Genomic DNA, 27,720 nt, shown 5'->3' on the forward strand with positions numbered 1-27,720 from the left:
TTGAATTTTACTCATCTTAATATCAGCTCTTTAGGTAGCTTCAATTAAGACTCTGTTTCGGTGTCATAACCTAAATAAATTCTTAGTCGTCAGCAAGTGGCCTATTTGAAAGGTTCGTGTCTGAACCTTTAAAGAGGATCTCACCCCGTGGATGCAGCGTTTAGGTGCAATACCAGTCTCGATAGAGGCCCCTCTACTGAGCTATTAATTTATTTTATTTTATTAATTTATTTAGCTTAATAGCTTAACAGATCCATTCAACAAAATTGAACAGGCGATTAGTGATTCAATACAATAAATTTTAAACTTTCGGTCTGAATTTTTATCTACATATGAATAATGATGTCTTTTATGAAAGTGGCCAATTAAGATCTATAGCTTGGCGAAATGGCGGCCTGACAATCCAAGGTCCAAGGGAAAGAGTTAGGACAATAACAAAAGCATGTGCGATATCTCCTCTGCACTTTTACTATCCCTGGCGCATGGTGAATGAAGAAAAGTTTCTGAGAATCACTCAAAAACTTGTGATAAACAAATTTAGGGTCTTATTACGTTTATTTATCTTTCTCGAAAAAAATAACTTTTACAGTGGTTCCGAAAAAAGCGGATTGTTTAGCGTACGGTCGCCACAGACCCTTTGCTTGGACTTAATATATTTGCTAAAAGCTTTCTGAAACAGTTGCATCCAATTAAATTTAATGATTCAAGTCAATACTTCGCTGTCAAATATAAACTACGCGTTAAATATTATTGAAAAATAATATAAATAAAATAAAATACATTTTTAAAGACCCTGCTGAATAATTAAAGCTAATTTTATAATAATTATATATTAAGCTAGTGGTTGGTAAATCTATTTATAAGCAGGGCTGTGGAGTCGCTTAAATTTTTTTTTTCAGCATATATTTGATAGCAAAAAAAATAATGTGAACAATTTTAAAATTAGGAAAAAAAAATAAAAACTAAAAAAGAAGACGTCAACTTAATTCCTTTTTATTGACTTATATATGTAAAATAGTAGGTAAAAAAATAATAAATATTATAATTTAAATATTTTTTTATTAGCTAAATTTATTTATTAATTGTTTAATCATTAGTTTGTTTATTTTATGCCAAGACTCACTTTACTGTTGGAAAATGAACTAACTAACTAATATGCATAGTCACCATTTATTTTTCAACACTATGCTGTATACGTTAAAAACATTTTTTATACTACCTTCTTGGAAAATCCTTGATAGACCTTTACTTCTGAAAATGATTGAAATGACTCGTGTATGTTTTCTAAGAAAAAATATTAAAGCACTTTCGGATTAGATATAATATGATATATTAGGAATAAAATAAATTTAAGAAACTATTATTAATGATAACATTCTGAAAGTAATCCTATTCTTAATATAGTAATTTTAGCGTTTTTTTTTTATCTAAATGTATTAGAGAGCTTTGCCTAGGTAAAAATATGTATCGATTTTTTTTTAAGATTGAAAAAATCAGAAACCAAAAACGCTTAGTTGTAATGCAATTAGTTTAAATGTTAGTGTCAAGTTTGTCATATATATTTAATAAAAATCTTATAAAAAAACAAGGCAAATAACTATTTGAATATACAAAAGTTAAAAAAACACTTGTACGTCTCAAACATTGAATATAAAATCTCACCGCTAATCACATGCCCCTCTTAGTCGCAATATTAAAATTCGTCGTACTCGTCCAGATTCGGAATCGCGTTAAAACAAACAGGCCGATCCCTCCGCGTCTAAAAGGTCACGCCAGGACCTCTCAGATATAGTACATGTGTATGTGTGTGTGTTTGCGAGTGTGGGTGTCCGTCTGTCTCGGTGTGTGCGTCGCGCTATCTATCTATCCGTGGGTAGGTCGGCATAAAGCCGTGATCCTAATTCATACTCGTATTATTTCACCCCCCATCCCTTTCGGTCGGTAATAAATTAAAACACCCTTAAAACACAAAACATTTCGCGTCACACGCTCCCGAGATAACGTAACTCCCAACTCCTTGTACCACCCCCGCATCGGCGACCGCCCCGGACCCCCGAAACACCACCCCCGAAACAGCGACCCCCGAACACACAGACGCTGAACTGATACAGCCTATGGCGGAGCAAAAATGATCGGTATCGCAAACGTGACGACTTTCGATACGTAAGGCGTGAGATTAAATCAGGCAGCGACGCCTTGCCTTGAAAGGACGAGTGCCGAGATTGGAAAGTTTGCGACGAAAATAATCTGGAACTTGTGAGTGGGTCTCGATCTTGGCGATGCTAAGGAAATGGTCAATCAAAGGAGAAACATACTTTCATAGCGCAACTATGTATTTTTATTTATAATTCTCATAACGGTATCATTATCTTACACATTAATGTTTTAAGTGCAATACTCTCATTTTCATTCCTTAGCGAAATATTAGTTAAAAACTTGCTACATAGATTCTGGAAACAATCGTTTAAAAATTAAGGAAATAATAAATTATATCCAAATTCAAAAATAAGCTGACAATTGTTAATGTGCCTAATTTTAATCATTTTGATAGCTGAAAAATTCACACTTGAATAATACCTGGAATCCAAGTGTTTATATAAGTAATTTAAATCTTTTAAAATTTTAACTTTAAGAGAGCTTTGAAAAGCTCTAATCAAATGACAGCCTTAAAGTGCATGGTCCGTACTACATAATGGATTCATAAAATCATCCCATACAAATTGCCCATGACCATTTTTTCAATCGCTTCTTTTACTTTGGTAAATTGCGAGCAGCACTTAGTGGAATTGATAGTTTGGTCCGCTGGTGGTACACGAATTAAAGTTTTTGATTGTCAACAAAAATGAACACTGTGCCTCATCGTAATAAATTTAAATTAAAATCCTGACATGCCCTAATGCTATAGCACACGGTTTGCGAATATTTAGCAACCCCTTCAGAAATTTATTCATAACTTTAAAATTTGTGCTGTTTCAGTTCTTCATTGAGTGCAATCTTGTTTATAGATAGTTCTTACTAGCTATGATTTCAATTACTGTTGTTATTTTTATCATCTTCATTGATAAGTTGTTTAAGAAAAAATCGTTTGCATTGCATTTACATAACGAATCCCATGCAAAAATCTCAAATGATCACTATCAAGCAGTTTTTAAATTCTACTTTCAAGTCCATGTAAAATCTAGAACTGAAATAATGTATGCTTATGCTGTAAATTTGGCACGCTAAAAGCATTTTTTATGTGAAAAACTTTTTTGAAGTTCTGTAGAGGTATCAACCTGCATAATTTATTATACATTACAGGTCATTTTAACAACCGTTTCGAACAATCGAAAAAAAGTAAGGCAGTGGAAAAGAGTTTTTGTTACTAAATAATTGCGTTATTAATTAGTAATAAAAATACTGACCACCTAATAGCACATCCGTCGCAAAAGACTCATAAGTACCCCTAAAACGCTACTCTTTGTTTGGAAAGGACACTAAATCGTATAAAGGACACTAACTCGGTTTATTTTATAAACATGTATAAATTACCAAATATATGTCAATATTAGGCTGTGGAGTTGAAATGATAGGTCTTGGAAGTCTGAGTCTTTCCTGAAGTGTGAAGTTGAATTATTGTCGACCGTTATTTGTATTAGTGTGTTCTTGTAGTAATCATGGGTGAAATGCTGATGTGTCTCGTGATGTGACTACTTAGCGTTTATTATATCATCTCGTCATTGTGTTAGTTAAGCAATACATTTTTACTTAAGCATAAATTTTATATTCTTTAACCCCTTGATTAACAACTTTTAACGATCATCGGAGTGACAATTTGAACCTTTTCTCTTCTAAGGCGTAAACAGATTTTCGGGTATGTACAAGCAGCGGTGCAATTGACGCGCCAACATTCTCACCTGTAATTCGCCAAGGCTAGGGTTCTCAATTATTCATAGCTTCAAACTATGAAATATTTTAATATATTCTTAATTTTTGTCTCAGTTTTTACCGATGGTATTTTTTATAACCAAAAAGTGCAATATCTGTAAAATATTATTTTATTGAAAAATAATTATTGGTTAATAATAATTATTTTATTTAATTATTAATAACTTTAATTATGGTCAAACTTTTTGCGTTCTATAAAATATGCATAACACAATGATTATTAGGCTCAGCATCTTCGAATATATTCGTATTTTTTTCTTAGGTTTTACCATAATTAGTATATTTAATTAATTAGTGCAAAACATCGATTAATTAATTAATTAACCAATAATATTTAATAAAAAAATAGTATTGGTTAATAATAATTATTTTAATTAATCATTAATAACTTTCATAATGATTAAACTTTTTGCATATAATAAATAACGCATAACAAAAGGAAAATGGGAAAATATTATTTAATATTACAAACTTTTTGATCAGGGATGAAATTTAAGATTTTTAAAATCACCGGAATTAAGATTAGCTGCGATTTTATTAATTTAGTAAAATTGATTAAATACATAAGCTGTGGTAATTTATACATGTTTATAAAATAAACTTTTTCTGATATTTAAGCTTCAAGTCACACACCTTCGGCCCTAAAACCCAAAACTTTAATTATCAGCCATAATGACGCAGAGTCCATAAATATCGGTTGTATATTATTTATTAGTAAAAAAATATTTATTTTTTCAACATGAAAATAGGCATTGTTATAGCTCGATCAGTTTCAGTTAATTTTATTCCATTTATGTTGTAAATAGCACCAACTGTGTTTATATTATATTTACGTTTTAAAAGTCTGTAACACATAAAACCCAAAAAAATAAACAAAATTAGCTAGAGAATGCATTTTTATCGTATAGCCTTTAAAAATAATATTTTTGAATTAATCTATCCCGTCATTAATTTTTTTTTATATATATTATATATATATATATGAATAACAAATTCGCACTATCGTCTTACATATTTAATTTTTTTTATTTTATTTTTATTTTTTTATTTAATCTCTGATTTTTCAGTTATTAATAATTTACATATTACTGATATGTGCTGGTTATTAATATATAAATTTAATTATAAAGATAAATATTTATTAAGCCACATTATTTATATTTAGTATATTGTAGGTTAAACTACATCCTAATATTCTTAACAATAGGAAGTAAAATCCTTATCCTTATAATGTTTAGCACAGCTGTTTACGTTTGTGGCGGCAATGCACTAATTAAAGTCTAAATTTTAAATGGACACATACACCCTTCTAGGAATTCATTTTAATTGTACAATAAGTGCTAGAAATGAGTTTTACTTACAGTGTAAGCCGTTTGGCTAAAAAGTAAATTACTCGTATGTTAAGTATTGATAACCTTATGTACATTATAGCATTCAAGAGCAACTACATTTTATTAAGATCATATATAAAATGGCTGCCAAAATGTATTTCTTTATCTGCGCTGGAAATGATAATGGAATTATATATTCAATTGCCATCGTTTAAAATATATTAGTATCGATAGAATGAATTAGGTTTTGCTATAACAAATAAATAATATGAACCAGAATTTGCGCACACAAAAATTCCACACAGCGAAAATTCTGTCATTGTCAATGTTCATTAATTAATGATCATTTATTTTAGCAATGAAAATTACTGAAATAATCGCTGTGCACAATTTTCGTTAGCACAGTAATCACCGCTTGTTTGAGTTTATAACCAATTTATTTATTTCTAGGAAAATGATGATTAGTTTTATAAAAATATAGTATTGTGATATATATTTAAAATGTGTCATAAAAGTATGATAAATATTTTTTTATTCTTAATATTTGAAATACTTACCTAAGAAACACTATGTTAAATCTTTGGATCGAAGTGCTAAATAGTGATTTCATTTAAAAAATACACATATGATCACGGCATGTATACAGATACACCAACACACACTGAGCGCTTGACATTAAAAAATAATTTACACACGTACAGGGCCGCTCGGCGTGTAATAATAATAACTCTGTGTCTAAATGGGAAATATTATTTCATTCATAGCGAGTAATTTTTGTCGTACATTAATAAAATGTACAAGTACGTAGGTGGGACACATGCATTAAAGAATAATAAGTAAAGCACAGGGTCGGTCTGGTGTGTGTTTCCATGGGGCGGGCTCGTGCCCCCCTTCAGCCGCCCCTGCGGAGCTGCTCTCATTTCGGATGTCATAAAGTGACAATTTATGATAACTTGGGGATTAGCGAATGCTCGCTCCTCGGGCAATATTTATAATGCGGCCGCCGTATTATCTATACGCTTTAATACGCCGGATGTATGGGCGACGGTGGGCGCTAATTCCGCCCCTGAGGTGACCCTGCCTTCTCTCTAGTCAAGGTGGTGGTGTTTGCGGTGGCGGACAACACTATTGGAACGAATGGGAATATTGACCGCGGGATGGAAAGAAATTGAAAGTCAGCGCTTATGCTATATTACTGAAAAAGCGGATGCGCTGCTTCCTTGTGTATTTTTTCTTCTTAAAATATTTTTTTATTAGCTGAAAAAACATATTTCTGAAAATCATATATAGATTACCATGCATGAGGCTTTTGTCTCTAGGTTATGATTTTCTATTAAAAACATCAGGAAAAGCTTCTTTATTTTTACTTTCACTGATAATAATATTTTATAGAAAGTACACAACACCATAAAAAATATTTTTTACTCTATCTGACAGATCTTTAGTCTATAGTAAAATAGTATTGCTCTATATTTTAAGATTAATGGATGATATATTATATAAATTGTATTTATCAACAATTGTTACAACCTAAAATCTCCGTACTTGTATTAGCGAGTTTGTCACGTTTATCCCTAAATTTCTAACCTATAGCTGAAGTTAATTTGAAAAAAACAATTTTTTTAAAATATATGTTTTGACACTCTTCTGCATATATTTTTTGCAAAATTGTCTGCTAAATTTACAAGAGACAGATCCTAGTAACATAATTTATATAGATCTGATGTTGAATGATTGAATTGAAGGCATGAAAACACTTTTATGGATCCAAAAAAACGGGTTATTTCATTGCTCTCCATTATAAACAAAGCACTTCTATATTTTTTATAAACGATTAGTTGTAATAAAAATCAATATAGTTTCAGTTATATATTTTTTGTCAAATAGTGAACTATTATTTTAATTCACATAGTCAAAACTTTGAAACAGATCATATTTATGCCAGATTTTTGATGAGCTGTTCTTTTTTTCATACCGGGATATGGATCTAAATCTCAAACTAAATAAGTTAATATCCGTATAACAAATTTATTTTGATATAATAGCTAAAAAACTTTTACGACCCTTAATTTTATTATTACAGAGCTGTGTGTGTACCGTATGGAAATTTCAACATAACGTTTTTATTTTTTCTCTTGTTGTAACATAACAGGAGCTTAACCCAATGCGTCACAATAGAGTAAACACAATCAAAACTTACCCAAGTAAATAGTGATACACTATTTGAAGATCTGTCGTGACTTAATCTATTTAATTATTTTTTTCAATATGCACGAAATAGCTTAATTTTGTAAATCATTTATCACGAAATTCATGTATGAGAATAGGAAAATCTAAGAAAACTCAATCTTTGATGATCGATCAAAACTATAATTATTTAATTATTACTAATTTTGATCAAATTTATCATGAATTAGGGCGCTAATCATTTAAGGCAGGGGTTTTTAAACTGTATTTCGTGAAATACCAGTGTTTCATAAACAAAACTTTTACATTTTAACGAGTGATAAATTTGCAACGGTACGCATGAACTAGATGTATATTGTTTTTTGTTTGACTACCCCATCCCGACCGATGCAACAGACCACTGTCATTAGTCTGTCGACAGTTGCCACGACTGTCAAGTCGGTTGTTCGCACTGATAATTTTTTTACAATATAGATTAAATGACCAAAAAACTTAAATTTGTTTATTATTAAGTCAAAAGTAGGTTTAAATTTTAACTAAAAGATCGCTATAGACTAAACGCTTAAAAGCCAAAGCTACATTTAAATAAAATATAAAAAAAATAGTTTTTTGCTTCAAAACAAGCAATGTATCAGTTCGATCGGACCCCCAAACGAGCCATTTTGAGACTTTCAGAAGAGTGAACGCTCTGAACTGCTTGGTTTTAAAGATTAAAAATTAAATTTTTAGTATCGTATAGAACTACCGTGCACCCCCCTATACGTTCTGTATGAAAAAATATATAAAATTTTTTTACAAAATGGCGGCCAATGTAAAAATTAAAAGTGTCATAACTTTGCAAAATGAAATCTTACTGGAAAATGTTGTATGCAAAAAGTGTTTAGAAACTTAATTTGCATTTAAAAACAATTTTTAATTATTTTTTTAATAAAAACCGAGTCTTACGGTATATTGACCGGGCCCCCGACGAGCTTTTATGTGACTCGGCATATAGTTAACGCTCGTATTTGGTTCCTTTCGAAGATATAGACTTGAATTTTTGATACAAAATAGAGCTTTCGAATATACTTATGATACTGTTTAAAAAAAAATTAAATTAAAAAAAAAAAAAAAAATTCTTCTAAAACACGTTTAGTGTTATGAGTCCATCGACCCACCATACATACGCTTATAAGACTTGCAATATAGTTAAGGTCAGTGTGAGCTTATTTATACATATTTAAAGTGCAATTTTTGTGACAGTATAGAATTCGTAAGCACCCTGTATATGTTCGTTAGCAAAATCCAATGTGTCAGTTTTTTGCAAAATGGCGACAAGTATAAAAATTTAAACACTCCTAACTCTTTTGGATATATAAAATGTTTAAATTTGCATGAAATGACATTTTGCAAAATTTTTTCTCTCATTAGAGAATTTAAATATTATTCAAAAACTCCCTGGACTTTTGGGTAAAGAGAGGAACTTTAACAAAAGGATCTACTATTAAAGAAAAAAGGATATACAAACAGTGGTTTCTTCAAAAGATGCTAACATTAAAATCAAGTGTAACCTATGACCGGTCCAAAAAGGATTACGATAAAGGTTATTTAAATTTTGTATTTTCGACTATTGGCGATTAAGATGCTGTTGATGCAATGTGTGTTTTATGTATAATAATAAGATACTCGCAAACAGTTATTTGGCTATAGTTAAATTTTGTAAGCAAGAAATAATACACACTGATCACAAAGGAAAAGCCATGCATTTTTTTTAAAAAGACAACGTGACTCACTAGAAAAGAACTAAAAATTATATGATTGCTAAAACTGAAAATGATGCAAAAAATGCATTGCGCTTAATAGTGAAGCTCGTTAACTGGAGAGACTTTTAATAATCTATGTGTGAAAGACAAAGTGTCAAATGTTATTAACTAACAGACTGCCAAAAAAATAGATGCAGTAAAATGATCAAATAATACTGTTTCACGACGCACCAAAAATCTTTCTACTGACATAGAGAAAGACCTACAGCTAAGCTTTGTTCAAGTGCGAATGATTTTAAAAAGCTACTTGATTTAATAAATGACTGTTTTAAATGAAAAATTCTAGTCAACATTAGATTCAAGTTCTTTGAGTTTTTAATATATACAGAAGAGAGTGATTCGAATGCAATCACACGTGTAAACAGTCATACGCCATCAGAGTGTCAAAGAGAATAAAAACTAAGAGAAGGCGGAGGGTGGCGCGAGCGTGGCACGAGACAAAATAAAGATTGAAAATTTCAATACTTAGGGGTGGTGGTGTTTGGAGTTTGAGACGCGAATATCGAGTAATATTCCCGTTTAAGACAGGTGTTGTTAATCCATCATCCCTGCGCCGAGAGAGAGGAAAAAAGTAATTGTTTCCAATGGCGGTAAGCCGCTACATGCTCCCCGCATTGACGCCTCATTATTTTTTCGATCAAAAATTGATTGAATGCGCGCGAGACCCACCCCTGTGACGAAGGGATGATGGTTCGGCAAAAAAGGTGAAGAAATTATTATTAAGCGACAACGCGAGAATATCAATTTGTTTAAATTTGTTTTCTCTTAAATTTAATATTGTTATTTAATATTCTTTCATTTTCAACTTCAATTTACTGTACATGTTAAGGAGCTTAAGTCTATAAGACAAGAAAAAAATATTAATAAATAATTAGACTGTACTTAATACTTAATGTAAGGTAATTGAAAGAAAGGCGAATAAAATAACATGCGACACACTTTTCTATAGTAATTTTATAGTAGATTATATTATACATACCATCGATTAAATAATACCATAGCCAAAATCGTGCTTAAAATACTATACTAACCAACTAATCTTTAGAATCAGTGACAACAATACAACTGTAAAAAAAACCTGTATTAAATCTGACCCATTAAACGCGAAAAAAAAACTAAAAGCGTTAAAAGCGCAATAAACAAAATGCCACTGTTTTGCCAACGAGCTTATCTTTATACGTCGTTATCCTCAAAGTGATTTGTAGCTCTTAAATTACAAATACTGTATGTTGCAATACGAAATGACAAGTACGTGGTTTAAAATATGTCTGTTTTGTACATATTTTATTATAAAAGCAAACGGAAATCAAATCAAACCAAGCGTATATAAACGCATTACAGTCATATCCATTCGCTTTCGTCATTCAGAATTTACTTTCTTGTAATTTATTTTCCCCTTCTACAACAACCTTGGACCATCAACGACGGCCATGGTTTAACTTAATCTTTAGGTACAGAGCTGGACCAGATTATATATTCGGAAAATCGATACTTTTATCGGTCTTTTACGGGTTATTTTGGTCGATTCAGCGCAACTCTGCTTGTTTTGAGTTATTTTAAACTCGTTAGCGAAATAGTAGTTATTTATAAAGTAAATGATGTTAGTTTATTAATTAATGCATGAAAGAAGTAATTTATTACGGTCTTGATAATTATAGGGGAGGGGAACAGTACTTTCTAGTTTTGTCGATGACTCTTAGTTATTTACTAATACAAATCTTAATACACTGTATTCTGTAACAGTAAATCCATTTTTTTTATAAAATGCATAATCTAGGGATGCTGCGTTTGCTACCTGCGTTTATTTTTATCAACACGATAAGCTAATGGTAATAACATAAGTCAGTGATTAATACCAGAGAGACATGGGTTTTGAATTTTCATATTTTTTTAAATTTCTATCATGTCTTGGAGATCAGAATTAGTAATTTTTATATAATTTTTGTTCACAGATTTTTAAATAAAATCAAAGTAGGTCGTGTATAGTGAGCTGTAATAAAAGTTTATATTTAATTAAATAAATGTCACTGATTCACATTATTTAATTTCAGTCTCGTGTTTCACTGCTTTATTGTATTAAGTACGGAATAGCGTAGTCCGTAACGTCTCAGACTAGTAACTCTGAGGTTGCGGGTTCAAGCCCCCGCAGCAGCACTCGAATTTGTATCTATAAAAAAATCTATTGATTATAAATTATATAACGCATAATAATTTACAATTAAATATATAGATGTCACTGATTTCCAGATTTTTAGTCTGCTGGTTAATACTTACTTGTGGATATTCATTATATCTTACTGACTTATCCAGTTAATACAGATTTACCCCGTTGTGACGCATTGGGACTACGCCTGTCATGATTAAAAATAAATAAATATTTTTGTATCCTGTTGTAACGCATTAGGCTAACGTCAACGAAAAATTTACAATAAATAATTAAATCTTAAATACTTTCTAAAGTCTGTGTTGTTTATTTATGTATTATTATTTTTTATTAATATCGAGTGTATCTCTAAAAAAATATTTTCATTTTTTTTTTTAACCAAATTTAAGTTTACTCTAATTTTTAACTACGCGTTGGCATATTGTATTTCTTAAATTTTTTATATGATATATGATTCCTTAGAATGCGTGCTATTTAAATTGATTTTTCCATTTGTCACAGATATGGTTTTCGTACATTTTCCTAATCTCAGGGATGAATATCATAATTAATTATAATCTTGCTAGTTCGTAAATTTTGCGTATAAAGTTTCTCTAATAATGCGCTATTTTAGTTCATGGAGAGATATTGCTTAATACGTCTGCTTGGATACGCAACATCGTTTGCTTACGCAGACCAAAAAAAATATATTGTTTTAGAAACAAATCAATTAGTTTTTCGAGACCCTTTTAGCAAGTCTTTTAAAAGCTATTTATACGCAATAATTATTATGGGTCTGGTTTAATTAAATAAAATTTAATTTAAAATAAATCAAATTAAGAAAAGTGGGTTCTTTCTATAAAATGCAACAATATTAAAGTATAAAAAAATATAAATAGAATTAAATTAAATTACGTATCACATACATTTTACTTTTATTATACACTGTTAATTTTCGAACATAAATTTTTCAGATAAAATATTTATGTATAAAAATTATTTTCAATTGCATTTTTATAATTAGCTATACTGATTAAAGCGAGCTTTAAATTCTACAATTTAATTTAGCTTTATTTTCAATGAAGATAAAATCAAAATTTTAGATATTTAAGTTGTCAAAAATAATATCAAGTTTCTTTTTCTGTAGATTATTACTTGCTTAATGAGCAACTTAATTATTAAATTTTTAGTGTTAAATGTATTAGCTTTAAAATTTGTGCTTAACAACATTATGCATTTTTTTAATTTAATTATTACTTTAGTACATTTTTTTAATTAGCAAACTGCAGTTGCAACAAATAATTGAACCTTTGTTAAAAATATAACATTAATAGATTCACGTCACAAGTAATCATATAAGTAATAGATACAATTGAAAAAGTAACTACAGCCATAAATTATGTACATCACTACGATTTTGTAAACAAATATTAATATTTTTTTTAAATTAATAAAATATTGTTATAGTTAAAATATACATTTCATAAAACAGGAACATAAAAAATATTATTAAAATTACCATTATATAATGTGCGTGTTAATATAAAAATTGTTTAAGTATAAGTTATAAACAAGCTAAACGATAAAATACGAGAATGATTTAGAGCCGGCTTTTAATTATTTGTCTGCCAATGTTTTTTCTGGTATGATTGACTGTCCATAGTATAACAGTTCAACGAGCCCGTTCGTGATTTAAGCTGATGAAAATCCATCCTCTCAGCGGTGAGTCAGGATGATATATTCGTTTAGATGATTCCGGAACGTAAACATAAAATATAACAGATAACAGGAAAATCGAAAAAGACACTTCAGATTGTGAAGAGCAGATTTCCGAGAAAAATTAACACAGTACGCTTTGATTTTTATCGAAGCCGCGCGTTTAATTATTATTTTTATGATGCAAGATTTATGGCATGCGATATCGAAAGTTTCATTAAAAATCGTGTTTTGCGTTAAAAATTAATTGCATCTACAATGGACTTTGTGTTTTTGATTACGTGTGGCGAATGCCAATTCTAAGTATTGCATTCAAATATCTTCTAAGTGAATCTAACAATGGATCTAATCTTGTGCTTAATTTATTGATTAAATACTAGAATAAATTTACGTTTAATAACGATTATTGCATAAATATTATTTAATATTTTTATTTCAAGCAAAATCAAACAAATTTTGTTGAGATCAGTTACAGATATAATAACTTACCGTAGCGAATAAAAAAAAATATTTTTTATGACACCTGTATAACCCTGCTATTGTTTAAATAGTCTTTTAATATAGACAAATTGTAGATAACTCTTTAAATGTTTAAAAACTATAAAGAAAGTGCTTAATTGTATTTTTTATTTATAAATTTTCTTAGAAAAAATAATCGTAGCAACTCAAAACATTTGGAATGTGTATGAAATAAATACATATATAGACTCGATTTTTATATAATATATTGACCTAGTAATTACCATTTAATTTATTATACATATGACAGCTAATAATAAAGAAATGTTATTCTGTTCGATGGTAAAAAAGCTTAACTATTTTATAGAAATTTTCTTGAAAATATAGTATAAATATTTTTGATCATCCCTGGTTAGGCTTTCCTAAATTTTCCTATTCTTGCGGATGAATATCATAATAAATATTATTTTTTTAAATCATAGTGACATATTAAGTGTAAGCTGTAATAAGAATAAATTTGTCAGTAATTTAATGAAGGTTTTGCTCTGGTTTCTTGCTAATTTATCCCGTTAAAACGCATTGGGCTAACGTATTACAAATATTTTCAGAAAAATCGTATTTGCCCCTTAAAAAAATACCTTACAGTCAATAAAAATCTATTCAATCTTGATTAAATAATAACGTCAGATTCAGCAATTTTTAGGGAAAGGTTAATGAAAAGTTGTAATACAGAAATGATCATCTAAAAATACTATTAATAATGATGAATTCGTTAAAATCACTAATATGTTATTAGTGACATCAAAGCTAGTTAGAACAACTGTCAAATGCCCCATCAAAATAGATTTGGTATTTATTTTAAATGTTAATAAAAAGTGCTTCTATCACTTAAATAAAAAATAATTGTAACATCAGTATTGATCTTCTTAATAAAATGAAACATATAATAGACATAAATATATATTTTTATACCCTAAAACAGTAAAAAAATGTATTTGACTGTCACAAGAACTCCTCCCATATAGACATGAACACTAGCAACGTGACATTTGCATATGTCATTGTGCTATTTTCAACTTTCAATGAGTTTGAATTTATACCGGGCGAATATAAGTAATAAATTAAATTTTTTATTGCTGATAATTTTATATAAAAAAAATATTTAACGTCAAAAAGTAAATGTAATTTCGAATTTAAATATGTTACATATTAGGCTTAATAAATATCATAATTGATTGTAGAATTAATTATGTATAAGACTTAGTTGTAATTATGACAGATAAGGACAAAAAATATGTTAATAGCCATCAAGCGCGTAGTCTGAATCGACACTATTTTTTTCCAACCACCTTTTTTTTATTGTAATACGCAAAGTTTAAGTATCAGCGTAAACCGCGAGTACGGTTCACTTCATAGATGAAAACGAGCCCGTCTTCTTGACGAACGATAAATTGGTTGCGCAAGTCGAATTTTCCTAAAATGTTCACCCTCGCCACCCCAATTTTCAAATTTTACATACAACCACCTCTTTCGACTGTTTAATAATACAGCACCTAAGCCGGCGTCAATGTCGCCGCACAACAACGCCGTTTTATTGAGCTTTGGGGCCAAATTGTATTATTATTTTTCGTCCAATTTTCACACTCTAATAATGCGTCCTGATGGCTGAAAAGAAAACAAATCTTCCTGTTTGTTTTTCCTGTGTACCCTGCGTACAAAACATGCAAATTGAGCGTGTTTGCATTTGCGAGGATCTGTTTTCTTGTTTTCTTGCTGCGAATCGCGACTTTGCAAATTTCAGGTGCGACTAATTGAATACGTGAGCTCACCTGAAAATCCTGAAGGTGTATTATCAAAAGTATAATTAATTAAAAGATAATCAGCTATTGAGTCAAAAAGATCATGGCGTCATGATCAAAAACCATTTGTCATAAATAAAAATGAAGCAAAAAATATTTTTTTTAATTTCTCGTATTTATCTACAGAAGCTGTATAGTTTGTATATTAAATAACATGCGTTAAATTAATGCGTAAAACTGTGTAAACACAATTAACAACACAGACTTTTATTAATTATAAACTATTATTACAGCTTATAATCAATAGATGTTACAACTTTATTTTTATTATTTATTCTGATATTGAAACGTGAGATTAAGAAAATTTGTGAAAAACCTCATTTGTGATGATTGATCGGAATTATAATATATATTAATATTAATAACTAATTTTGATCTTTTAGAACATAATCCAAAAAAACACTAAAGCCTATATAAGAGTCGAACCTATTTATTTTTTAGATATTATTCACAGACTTTTACTACTGTTCTATCATGTTCATAAATCAGAAAGCTTTTAATTTAATATAAAAATTAAAACTATGCTTATTAAGATGCATTCACATTTCAATGTTTAAAAAAACATATGTATTTAAAATAAAATATAATTATAATATACTACATATATAAATTGATTATCCAGTATATTTTTTTATCACAAATGAAATCCTTCTATATGTATATCATAATCGCAGTTAACTTTGATTGAAATTGCAGTTATTATACTCGAAACGTCTCAAATTCATTAAGAACTTTTCACCGTCTGCTTTAAGTTGAGCGCTTTTTTAGTCTGTTTTTCAAAAACTCTTTAGACAGATTTGTAGCAAGATTATTATAGTTTTCCGAGCAACCTACGTGAAACTAATTAAAGGCATCGCACATATGAATTCGTCTCGGGGGGATGATTGATTCATTATGTCTTTCCATTTCGCGTCGGATCTTGAAAGGCAGCCCTCTAGAGAGTAAGTCTGGACTGTGGTCTGCTATGAGTTTACCTATTAAAACTTTACATAAACATGACAATAACAGCATACAGGAAATATAATAAAAATTACGTAAGCTTTCTGTAAAAATACAATTTTAGCGCCATACACATTACCACTAATCTAACCCCATTGCTAAATGTATAACATTTTTAATACGTACAATTTAATGTAATTAAATGAGACATTGCAAACATTTTAAGCAAATATCAAAGTCAAACACTACACGCAACGATCGATCTCACATACTTCCACCAGGCAATAACCTGACCTTGAAAGTGACTCATGCGTTTTGTTGACAATCAATGAAGATTATTAACTAGAAATAAATATTTCTTATGTTTAAGCATTTTTAGATTTTATTTTCTTGTATAAACTAGTCCACTGTTAAAATCAGTGTACTTTATTATTACATTTTATTTTTTTGATAATTTTTTTAATTATAATTTTCCACTTCATCTCATAAATATGTGTTCTTCAAATCTTGGCACTCAATGTCAATTGTTTATTATGTTACTTACAATCTTGTAGTGTGTTTACACTATATTGACAAAAATAAAACTGTTCCAAAATAATTTAAAAATGTATGTTTAAAGGAAGGATTTTACCCCTATCCTCTGAGAACGCAGGCTCTCTGGGAGTATGCAAATGTTATAAAGCAACATTTGTTTTTTAGTTTCTGGAGGCCTTCGAAAACGGTATTCCAAAATATATATAATTGTAATCATAAAATATCTCTGCCCGTAGTCTTCCTCTTTACAAAGAACTACTATGATTTAGGCGTTAAAAAAAACGATTTATTTTATTTATAAACAAATATTTTTGTTTAAAAAATAGTTTAAGTCTCTCTTCGTCTTTTAAAATTTCTGAGTAGCACTGGAGACCATAAATAGTTTCGCGCTGGCTTATCCAACCGCGGCAGTGACATGCGACAGCTTAGGTAGGAGGTCAATCTTAGTCCCAGTCTATGTCTGGCTATGTATGGCTTGTAGTTTTTAACTCCCTGGACCTATGCAATAATTAAACGAAGGCTGGCTGCCCTTTGTTTAATTACTTAATGCCTGTATTATAAAATTTAATATGTATTAAAAAAATTTGCTCACAATAATTAGGTAGATTTCTGTACATAAAAGTGTATAAATTTTTTTTTTATTTTACCTTTTATATTACTTTAATATTTTTGACCAATTTAATCTTTAAATCAGTAACAACTGTTTTACTTATAATATAAAAAATACATTTTTTTGTAATTACTATTTTTTTTAGTAAATAAACAATTTTTACTTTTTTTGTACAGCCACAATTTTAAAATAAAATAACGAAATAGGTTGACTTTTAAAAATAATATAATAACTAGTTTTATAAATATGATTAAAACTATTAAATTTACAGTGCTCTTAAATTTAGTTATATTTTACATAAATGATAGGAATTTTTATACATTTTTTTAGGTTTTTTAACTTTTAATTTTTTTTAACGTAGTTTTTAAATTTTTAATATTTTTAAAAGTGGAAAATCAGACCGTCTAACGATCTTATCAAAAATATTTACTAGATCTATTTTTAAAATATGTTTCATGACGATTCTAATAAAACTATAATATAAAAATATAATATTATATTTATATTTATAATATAATATTATATTATATTTATATTTTTAAACGTCCCAGAATTTTATTTTTTGTTAATTTGTGTGTAAAAATAATTTTTATAATATTTTCTATTAAATGTGAAGTTATTATTCTCATGCTCTATAATATAATATATTGGGCCGATTTAAAAGTCTCATTTTAAATAATTACTTGTATTATCAAAGACAATATAACCATATAAATAGGTAGGATTATTTATGTAAATTGAAGTTACAAATTTTTCAGTGTTTTTATTGAAATATTTTGTGCTTTCACTACTTATTTAGAAGCACAAAAAATTATATACCTTAGTTAATAATCGTTTATGAATATTGGTATAAGCTATTTATTGATCAATGTTTTAGCCGTTGATTTATACCCAAAATACCTGGATTCAACTTAGGGTGCTCAATTATTCATAGTTTTCAATTATATGAATATTGAATAATAAATGAGAAACTATTCGAATATTTATATTTTTTCTCTGATTTCACTGAAATTAATTTATTTAATCAATTAATGTAAAACCTTAATTAATTGCCCATAAAATATTTTTTGAATAAAACATATCTATTAATTAATTATTTTCAATAATTATTAATTACTATTTTAATTAATCAGTAGTAACTAATAATAAAACCTGTTTTTACAATAAATAAAGTAAATTTATTTTACAAGTCAGTCAAATAAGCAGTGTCATTTTTAAATAAATCCCTGCTATCGCTCTAATAAATCGAGAATAACCGAGTTAAATCATCCAGGCAACTGATGAATGACATTTTTTTAATAATAACATTCCTTGTCGATGGCCTTATCAAAGCCAAAAGTGATTAAAGACGTATTTATGAATATTTATTTCGAAGAAAATATGTCTAAAAATAAATTTAAATTATTTATTAGTTTACTAAATGTGTTTCAAGTGTCAAAATATAAATTCATTTTCAAAAACAATTATTAAAATGCTAAAATTCAATAATATTTTCTAGTACACAATCAATAATAAATTTTAAAGTGAGTAATACAATTGGATTTATTCTTTATTGCATAAGATAAATATGTATATAACATAATACTTATTAAGAGCATTTCCAAATAATTTTTGCGATTAGGTTTTTTTAAAGCATCAATCATCCGGTCGACGGAAGGTTTAACGTTGACATCCTCAGGTGTGATTAGCGGCGTAATAATAAATGCTCCATCTTGAGGGTGTATTCCCAAGAACCGACCCCCTTTCCTCCTTCTTGTTCACACGTCCCATCAACCTGACTAAGTGGCTAATGGACGATGATTGAGCGATCACCCGAACGATATATTTCAGGGATCATCCCGAGACAGGGATGTTGAGTAATCCTCGGTGAATTTTTGATACCTCAGATAAGGCGGCGTAATAAATTTGTGTACTCACAATAGAATCTCGTATCTTAATTTGACTAGGACTAGGTGCGTAGGAATGTATTCACGCGGCGGAGATTATTATGATTTATTATTAAGGGACTTTTAGTGACAGATTGTTATCTTTGTTCTCTGTTGCGGTGTGTACCGTCAAAGGTTCGCCGATACTGTGTGACGGTATTTGCTTAATTTTTAGCGTGAATTGTGCGAAAGGTACCCTACTCAAAATGGTTAAAATATGATCGGTCGATAAGCATCCAATTATTGGCCGGTTGAAATGAGGCAATGTCATGTGCTTTGGACGTTTTTATACACTTATTCAAATTAGTCATTAAAATTTATCTTATTGCGCTTTTGTGCGGTTGCAATTGTGAGAAACGTCATAATTTTCATAATTTATAATATATGTAATATTTTTTATATACACAACTTTTAGACCTAGTGCCCTAGTTTGGCTTTGTGTTTGCATCATGTCCTGCAATATCCAACATGGTTTTGTGGGGATGTACCTTATCTTTTATACTGTGGGAGTGTATTAAAAATATTTTTTTACCTATTATTCTTTATTCATATAAAAAAAATAATAGATCAATTGATCAATTGTCTAGCTAATTAGAATATTCTCATTTATCAGTATAACATGAACAACTCTATGTACTTATGTCTTGATGATCTTTAAATTTCAAAGACAGTTAAAAATGACAGAAGACAGGTAAACATATTGGTGATGATTATGAACGGATTGTGCGGTCGTTGCACGGTGGAATATATATATGTCAAAAAATAAGAATAAAATACGAGTTATTTTTTTGAGTTCACGCGCGGAGGTCCGACTCGTATTAATGGGCGTCTTAAATTCGCTAATTGATGTTTTTAATTAAATTCCCTTATTGACCGCCGTCTGCTTGTATAAATTTGATAAAGGGCATTACGTGCGCATAATCAATATCGAATGTGATGTTTAATATAAATTTGTAATTTTACGAACAACCTTTATTGTGACAGATATATTAAGCTCTCGCATAAAAAGTGTAGTAATTTTTTTAATATTAGTAAAAATATATATAAACTTTAAAAATCAGATAAATTAAAAAAAAATATTTTACCTAAGGACTACTATTTAAAATTTATAAAAGTGTATGTTATAAATAAAATATGCTATACTCTTATTAATCGATTGTTTATTAGTTGAAAAATACGCACCTGTAAAATGTAAAAACGGGACATAAATTAAATAAAATCTCAAAAATTATCCTTGTCCATTTATATTGTACAAATGCATAAATATCATCAGCTTATATAATTTAGTATATTTATTTTTATATATTTTATAGTTTTGTTCTCACTTACAATTTCTTTCGATTTCTTAATAACACATTACGTTCCGTTCACGCGTTTTTGCGTGATAGTGAAACTTCGCGGTCAATCCATTCACGCGTTTTTACGGTTTAAAAAATTATTTTACCTCTAAAAACATCATGAGAACGTAATAAAGCTTTATTTTTCAATTTAAAAATAGCAACAAATACATTTATAATTATTTTGGTAGCGTGAAAATAATGTCATCTTTCATCAAAAAATGGCGTCGGGTCTTCTGTGCATCGCAATTGTGAAGGCGTAGGTTTTCTGTGCAATTGTATTTGTAACTCTGTCCTCAGCAACGATTCAGTGGTATCAGTATAACCATATCTTTGGTATCTGAGGTAAAAAAATATGATCATAAAACACACATTATATATATTTGAACGACATCGATGAGTCATCTCTTTTTTCCTGGCAGTATTTTAGCATTCTTTTTTAATTAGCATTGTTTAATGATGCAGATACATTTAAAATTACGCGAAAATAGCGGACCGTAATGTGTTAATAAATACTTGCTTTTAAAATGTGATATTTTTGAAGCATTTGTATTAAAATAATGACTCTAAAGGAAAGTAGCTTTACAGAAAAGTGTCTATAATTCAATCAGTGCAACAGATGCTTTTTAAAACTCCATTTTCCATGGTATTTATCATATAATTTAGCGTTAAAATTCATGTAACCTATCAATCCAAAGTTTTAATGCTTGTAATAGATAAAGAACCTATAATTATTACTAGTTTTAAATGAAATAAATCACGATTATTGCATTTCACAGAAAAAAATAAATGTATATCTGAAAAAAGTGCATAAGTTGTTTAATAGAATCAATATTCTAAAATATATATCTATTTAAAAATACAGTAAAAAATTATGTTTTAATTTGGTAAAAATGAAATGATTTTTATTAGTTATGATTTCTAAATATGGCAGCGGTTTCCAACCTGGGAGGCGCGCCTCCCAGGGGAGGCGCGGACTATTGCCAGGGGAGGCGCCAACATTTTTTAATGAATTATTTTTTATATCATAATATCTACAAATGAATAAAACTTGATATATTAACGTAACAGTGAAAATTCAGTGCATGAATGTTCATTTTTTTACATTTACATATATTTAATTCCTATTAAAAAAAATATCTGGAGCGGAGAAATTTAAAAATGGCGCGTTTGCAAACGCTCTGTTTCGGTAATACACAAAACGATCGCTAGTTGCATAAAACAATAACCTCAAATTTAAATGTCACTCGTGTCAACTGAAGCGTGTCGGCAGGGCGTGATATTTTTTTTTTTAATTGTTTCTGACGTGATTTCTTCTTGAAAATAATCGTTAGTATATTTTAAACTTCATTTTTTTAAATATTTTTTAGACGAATGGATAAATTTTTGAGTGGTTACAAGAGAAAAGTCAACAATAATGAAGATACTGATGCTGATACTAGTGGGAATAAAATCAAAAAAGTACAAGGAAGTAAAGCTCCCAAGAAAAGACAATACAGTTCATCCTATTTATCATTAGGATTCACTAGTGTCATTATAGATGGCTTGGAAAAACCAATGTGTTTGTTGTGTTCGAAAGTTTTGGCTTCAGATAGTATGAGACCAGTCAAATTAAAACGGCACCATGAAACTCTACATTCTGAATACGTTGATAAGTCCATAGAATATTTTGAAAGAAAATTGGATGAGCTTAATAATCAAAAGCAAACGTTCAAAAATATTCTTTCTGTATCACCAAATGCATTATTGGCTTCGTACCATGTCTCTTACCGAATCGCAAAATCTAAGAAACCACATACAATAGGAGAAACTCTAATTTTACCAGCAGCTATTGATATGGTTCGAATAATGTTCGGCGAATCATATGCAAAACAGTTGCAACAAATTCCGCTTGCTGATAATACAGTCGGAAGAAGAATCAATGATATATCTGAAGATATTTGCGATCAATTAGTTTCTCGGCTGCGTACTTCGAAATTCGCCATACAAGTAGATGAGGCAACTGATATAGCTAAAGATGCCCATTTAATTGCATATGTTCGATATGTTGTGGAAAATAATATATTAGAAGATATATTATTTTGCAAACCCATTCCTGGAAAGACCACATCCATTGAAATTTTTAATATAATGGACAGCTTTTTTAAAGAAAACGACATAACGTGGAGTAATTGTATTGGACTGTGTACTGACGGAGCTCACTCAATGTCCGGACACAAAGCAGGTCTTCAAGCATTAGTTAAAAAGAAAGCACCACATGCTATCTGGACGCACTGTATGCTTCACAGAGCAGCTCTAGTGTCAAAAAATATGGAAAAATAGGAACTTAACAACATTTTTACAAAAATTATAAAAATTATAAACTACATTAAGAACAGTCCTTTGAGATCTAGGCTGTTTGCAAAGTTGTGTGTAGATATGGAAGCTAATTATACCTCACTTCTGTATTATTGTGAAGTTCGCTGGCTATCTCGTGCAAAAGCGATTCAAAGGGTATTTGAACTCAAAGAAGAAATAACAGCCTTTCTCGAAGAAAATCACCACGAAGAGGCACATTTGTGGACGAACGATAATTTCCTTGTTAAACTTGCCTATTTAGTTGAAATTTTTGGAAAATTGAGCAGTTTCAATAAAGCAATGCAGGGATCAAAAATGCATCCACTTGTTCAAAAAGACAAAGTAAAAGCTTTCATTAAAACGTTGAAGTTATGGAAGTCAAATTTACAAAAGAATGAGTTGGACATGTTTTCACTGTCAAAAGATTTCTGGGCCACAGCCAATATTGAAACAAGCAAGAATCTTTTTATTGAACACTTGGATGGTCTAGTGCTGCATTTTTCAAATTATTTATCATGCGATAGCCTACTAAAACAAAAGTTTCAAAATGAAACTTTAATTCAATTTTGGATGAATCTTAAAGGAGAGTATGAATCTTTGTATTGCAAAGCAATGCAAGTGCTTCTACCGTTTGTAACGTCGTATTTATGCGAAACGGGCTTTTCGGCACTGGCTGCAATGAAAACTAAATATCGCAACAGGTTAGTAGTCGAAAAAGAGATACGAGTGGCACTCTCCACATTGCCCCCAAGATTTGATAAGCTTTGTGCTAATAAACAACAACAACCGTCGCATTAAATTTTTATGCGATAGATGTAGTTGGTTTAATTGTTTAAAAAAACTTATATATAAAAATAAATATACACGTATGTGTATGTTATAACTAAACCTTGTTATTATTCTATTAATTGTGGTTTTCAGTTTATTTTTGTAATAAAGTTTTTATTATTTAAAACGTGTCTATATTATTTAATCTATTAAAAAAATAAAAGGTAAGGGAGGCGCGGAAAAAAATTTTTTTTTTGGGGAGGCGTAGTAACAAAAAGGTTGGAAACCGCTGAAATATGGTGTACTAATTTTCTTTAGAATTTTTCAGCAGCAACCTTTTGGTTGCTGAAATCCGATATATCGGCTTTTACTACATTTTCTTCTGAATATATATTAATATGTAATACGTCATTATTTCAATATTATTCTAATAAGGCTTAAAAAAACGTAGTCCGTAAGGTCAAGACTAATAATTTTGAGTCAATGGTTCGAATCTCGCAGCAAAATCAATTTTTTATTTATAAAAATATTTTTTAAACTATAAAATATGAAGTTGAAATCATCGCTAGCATTATTTATAAACTTTTTATTAGCGCATGTTAAAATAAAATTGCGTGAATTTTAGCTTAACTTTTAAGGGTGAAGGGTTTATTTTAAACTTGCATTTTTGTTTTTAATGCGACTTTATTATCATGGTTATTTAATTATTATTATAATACTATCAAAAATACACGCCTTCAGAGTGTGACATATTTTCATTGCATCTATACTTCATTACAAGTCACCTCAATGTTACGTTCCTTCTTGAGAATCATTTCTCAATAATTCTCCAAAAAACTGCTAAATCTAAAATTCTCATTTCTAAAGAAATTTGCTGATTTAACGTTTAAAAATATTTGTATGAATATTTTTAAATGTTTTAAAACCGCCGCATAAAAAACAGTGGTTCCGTGCCAGATGTTTGAAAATATGCGTGATTTCTTAGAATCTGTTAATAGAGGTTGTTAGTTTGTTCAAATAGAATTGCAAAATAATATTAACAATTTTCTAAACTACTTTAATCAGTCTTATATATACTTTGGTAATCGAAAAACAACATTAATAATCAGATAGGAAAAACTGTTTTGCGTGGAAATCGGCAGATTAAAAAAATGTATGAGGGCTTTCCATAGTTTGACTGTCGGCGAACTTGAATCTCATTTTTTTTTTAATGTTTTTTATCTATTGTATATCTAGTTAGCATATGAAAAATGTCAAGTAGCAACAGCTGTTATTGCTATTTTTCTCTAAGATTTGGGTATGAATACCTTACAACAAATCATCATTCTATTAAAGTTTTTTCTCTTCAATTACGATCATGCAGTTATATGTTCATCAATAATATAAAAGTATCTAGCATAATATAACTATGTATTATATATGATTTTTTTTAAATTTAGTTAACATATGACTAGTTTAAGAATGCAATGTGTGATACAACCCAATACTTATATTACATAAATATTTTTTCAAAAGCTCCGTGAATTATAACCAAGCATGTAATAATATGAATAATTTTATAGTAATGAGATTTTATAATATTGTTTAGATTGTATATGAATTATATAAACTCTTAATCACAAATCTCCCAAGATTAATAAATTTGTAACGGCTGATTCTTAACAATAAATATCAGACTAATAAGTGTTTGTCAAAATAATTTAAACATACACAAAAATTGTTAACTTCAATATTTTATCTGCAAGTAGATATATTGTAAAAAAATACAATAAAATTACTCAAAGAAATTAATAATAATAAAAAAAATTTGCCATAATAAAAAAATAGTTTAAATGGCCTAATTGGAATACCAATGAGCTTAATTATATTACTACCTTCATATGAACTCATTCACATACATACAGCAAGATATTTTCTTCTTCGAGCAACGACCGTATAATATATATTTCGTTCATAATCGTCACCAATATGTTCGGTTGTCGGCCTCCACTTTTTAACTGTCTCCAAAAATTAAAGAGTGTCGCGCATTAGTTACTCATTTTATCCGACGTCCGAGAAGTAAAAGAGTAAAAAATGATTATTTTTTATGTTCACAATATATGATAATCCTCCTCAGGTCCGGGGTGACCCTCAGACTCCGAAACTCGTCACGGAGTTACGCGTACGTATAATAAATTAAGCCCCAGGTGATACGAAAATATATACTATATTAGTAACATTTCCACGAGGCATAAATCACCTGGGATGAATGCAACTGCATATCGACTGGCATTCCGGATCGTCTTTCGGCCGGTTGATATAAAGGCGATAGAAAAAAATGATACCGTCTCGGACAACATAATTATTTTTATGTTTTTTTCTTTGCCGTGTGGCGTATAAACAGATTGTATCTGAATAGTCACGACAAGACAAAGAATTAAATACGTACAGTAGCCCTGAGCTGTTTTAGAAGCTGTAATTTTGATGCTGATCCAGCTCGGAAATGACACTGTATATAGATAAGGAACTGCTTATTTCTTTAAATAATGGGACTAGATATAGCTGGGAATAAGGAACAGAAATAGACGATAAAGATCCTTGATTTTTTTACTGCCAATGAAAAGCATGATCTTAAAATCGAGCATAAAATATTTACAACCTGATCTTCTATAAAAAAGTTTGTAGATAATGTTTGCTATAGACAAAAACGAATATTTTTTAATATCAAGTAGTTTTATCTTTGTGCCAAATATATTAATGTACAGTTTTGTTAGCTCTAAAACTAGTTTCTTCATTAGCTTTAAAAGTAATAAATTATTTTCAATACTCTCTTAAAAGTACTCACTCACCGACAGATCCATCCAAGACCTCCTACTCACCAACACACTATCAAAAGATGATTGATTGGCCATTCAAATTTCAACTCCCATACGCTTTTTTCTTATATATTTTTTGTGGTTTCGATTCTTGGAGCCCGTGCACATAACGTATGAGCGTCGGCCTTCGGTTGATTGATGTGTGACGATAGGGCTAGTGTGTGTGTGAGTACCTGAAAGGTGAGGTCTGCGATTGGTTAGCTCGCCGCGGGCAGCCTCTGCGGACCCGCGATAGGTCCGACTCGTTAATGCAACGCTTAATCATCTCAGAGTGTGAGGTCACATTTCGTGACGTTGTGGATGTAGAGGTCCGGAACCGATGCAAGATGATTAATTCCTTGGACGTGATTGAAATTGAAACGTTTGCAGCCGATTGGTGATACGCTGATGACGACGGCTTAACCCGTTAGGTGATGTGTAACACAAAAAAAATCCGGCTCAATTAACCCAACCTAATAATATTTTTTTTAAACATAGAAAACTAGAGCAAAACCATTTTTTTATGTAATGGATTAATGCAATGAAAATGTATCAAGTTTAAGTCATCTTAAGGGTTAACTCGTTTCCCGTGGGCCTTTTGATGTATGGATAACTGTTTCGTATGAAGTCTGTAATCATTTTATAAATGTGTGTGTTTGTGTTGATCATTATATGCGTGTGCTATAGAGCATGAGTTGAAATTGATTTCGATTAATAGTCGCCATTAATTAAACGATCAGAGATACAAATATAATGTAGATGAAGATTTAATTTTTTTTATACCTATTAATTTTTATTTTGAATATGAATTATTCAATAATATTAGTAGTATTAATAAATATGTATTTCTTTATTATTATTTTTAATTTGCTTTATTAGACCGTTTATTTACATTTTCCTCTTTTACCTTTAAGAGCAAATATTTCTACGAAAGGCTTAAGCGCTACCATCTATCGAGAAAGTCGTAAACCAACAAATTAAATAAAATATTAAAATAATTTTAATAGTATGC

General features: G+C 29.5%; 2 protein-coding genes across 2 annotated transcripts in view; both read left to right on the forward strand.

Moving 5' to 3' along the window:
* LOC148237162 (uncharacterized) overlaps positions 1 to 27,720 on the forward strand; it is a 109,818-nt gene that overhangs the window by 33,040 nt on the left and 49,058 nt on the right. The gene's annotated exons all lie outside the window — the stretch shown is intronic.
* On the forward strand, positions 21,786 to 23,526 carry LOC148237163 (zinc finger BED domain-containing protein 5-like). The gene is made up of 2 exons (XM_088182301.1): positions 21,786 to 22,098; positions 22,140 to 23,526. The coding sequence occupies exon 2, from the start codon at positions 22,144 to 22,146 to the stop codon at positions 23,089 to 23,091; it is 948 nt and encodes a 315-aa protein (XP_088038427.1). The 5' UTR covers positions 21,786 to 22,098; positions 22,140 to 22,143; the 3' UTR covers positions 23,092 to 23,526.

Source organism: Plectrocnemia conspersa, unplaced genomic scaffold (genome assembly GCF_051122295.1).
Source record: "Plectrocnemia conspersa isolate PC_06_02 unplaced genomic scaffold, ASM5112229v1 ptg000003l, whole genome shotgun sequence".
NCBI lineage: Eukaryota > Metazoa > Arthropoda > Insecta > Trichoptera > Polycentropodidae > Plectrocnemia > Plectrocnemia conspersa.